The sequence below is a fragment of the Anneissia japonica genome, unplaced genomic scaffold (genome assembly GCF_011630105.1).
Source record: "Anneissia japonica isolate Jap-2015-1 unplaced genomic scaffold, ASM1163010v1 scaffold287877_len585272_cov192, whole genome shotgun sequence".
Classification (NCBI taxonomy): domain Eukaryota; kingdom Metazoa; phylum Echinodermata; class Crinoidea; order Comatulida; family Comatulidae; genus Anneissia; species Anneissia japonica.
The window spans coordinates 233,154-234,116 of record NW_022686151.1 but is presented as its reverse complement, the minus strand read 5'-3'; the positions used below and the strand labels follow the sequence as shown (position 1 = coordinate 234,116).

Sequence of the window (963 nt, the reverse complement as noted above, 5' to 3'; positions counted from 1 at the left end):
GATGTTACGCTTAACCATAATTTTCATGTCACCAGTAGTATGGAGAGACCCATGATATTAGGTTGGGATTTTCTTAGGTCAAATGGAGCAGTTATTGATTTGCAAACTGGAGTTATTAAGATTGCTGATACTGTCACATCATTTCGTACTGACCGACAAGTCGCTTTACATACTTGTAATGTTGTTTTGCCACGAGCATTAGTTGTTCCAGCTGGTATGGAAATGACTGTTGATGCTAAAGTGTCAGCCCCTGAATGTATTTCAGTCCCTCATGGATACGAAGGTGTAATGGAGCCTGATAGGAATATTCCTATTATTTGTGGAAGGACAGTTGCTACTGTAGTCAACGGGATAATACCTATTTTGTTGATTAATCCAACTCGTCAGGATATTGAGTTAACTCGCAATATGCCCTTAGGTCAGTTTTACTCTGCTTGTGATAGGAAGGAGGATGAATATTATATTAGTGAAGTGGTTACCTCCACTCCAACGTTAGAACCTTCATCTCATTTATCTTTTGACATTCCTTCTCAAAGTTTGACTGAGGAAGAAAAGGATAGGGTCCACAAACTCCTTGCGGATTACCATGATATTTTTAGCAAATCACCCAGGGATTATGGTCGTACAGAGTTAGTTCGACACACTATCGATACTGGAAGTGTGAAACCTATTAGGCAACGGGCTTATAGGACTTCGCCCAAAATGAGAGAAGAGATCCGAAAACAGTGTCAAGAGTTAGTAGATAATGATATAATAGAGCGCAGTTATAGCCCATGGAGCTCACCTATAGTTATGGTTAGGAAGAAGGATAACACCTTTCGTTTCTGCGTGGATTACAGAAAAATTAATATGCATACGGTTAAAGATTCTCACCCCCTACCTCGCATAGATGACACGATCGACGCTTTGGCTGGAAATCTCTATTTCAGCACAATGGATTTGTCATCAGGTTACTGGCAGGTT

The 963-nt window shown here is 40.3% G+C and overlaps 1 protein-coding gene across 1 annotated transcript in view; it reads left to right on the top strand.

Moving 5' to 3' along the window:
* The first annotated feature begins 39 nt into the window (after positions 1-39).
* The window catches only part of LOC117113471, a 2,175-nt gene continuing 1,251 nt past the window's right edge, over positions 40-963 (top strand). Inside the window, exon 1 of the mRNA XM_033256808.1 lies at positions 40-960. Within this exon, the coding sequence (XP_033112699.1) occupies positions 40-960 (921 nt within the window). The remainder of the gene's footprint in view (positions 961-963) is intronic.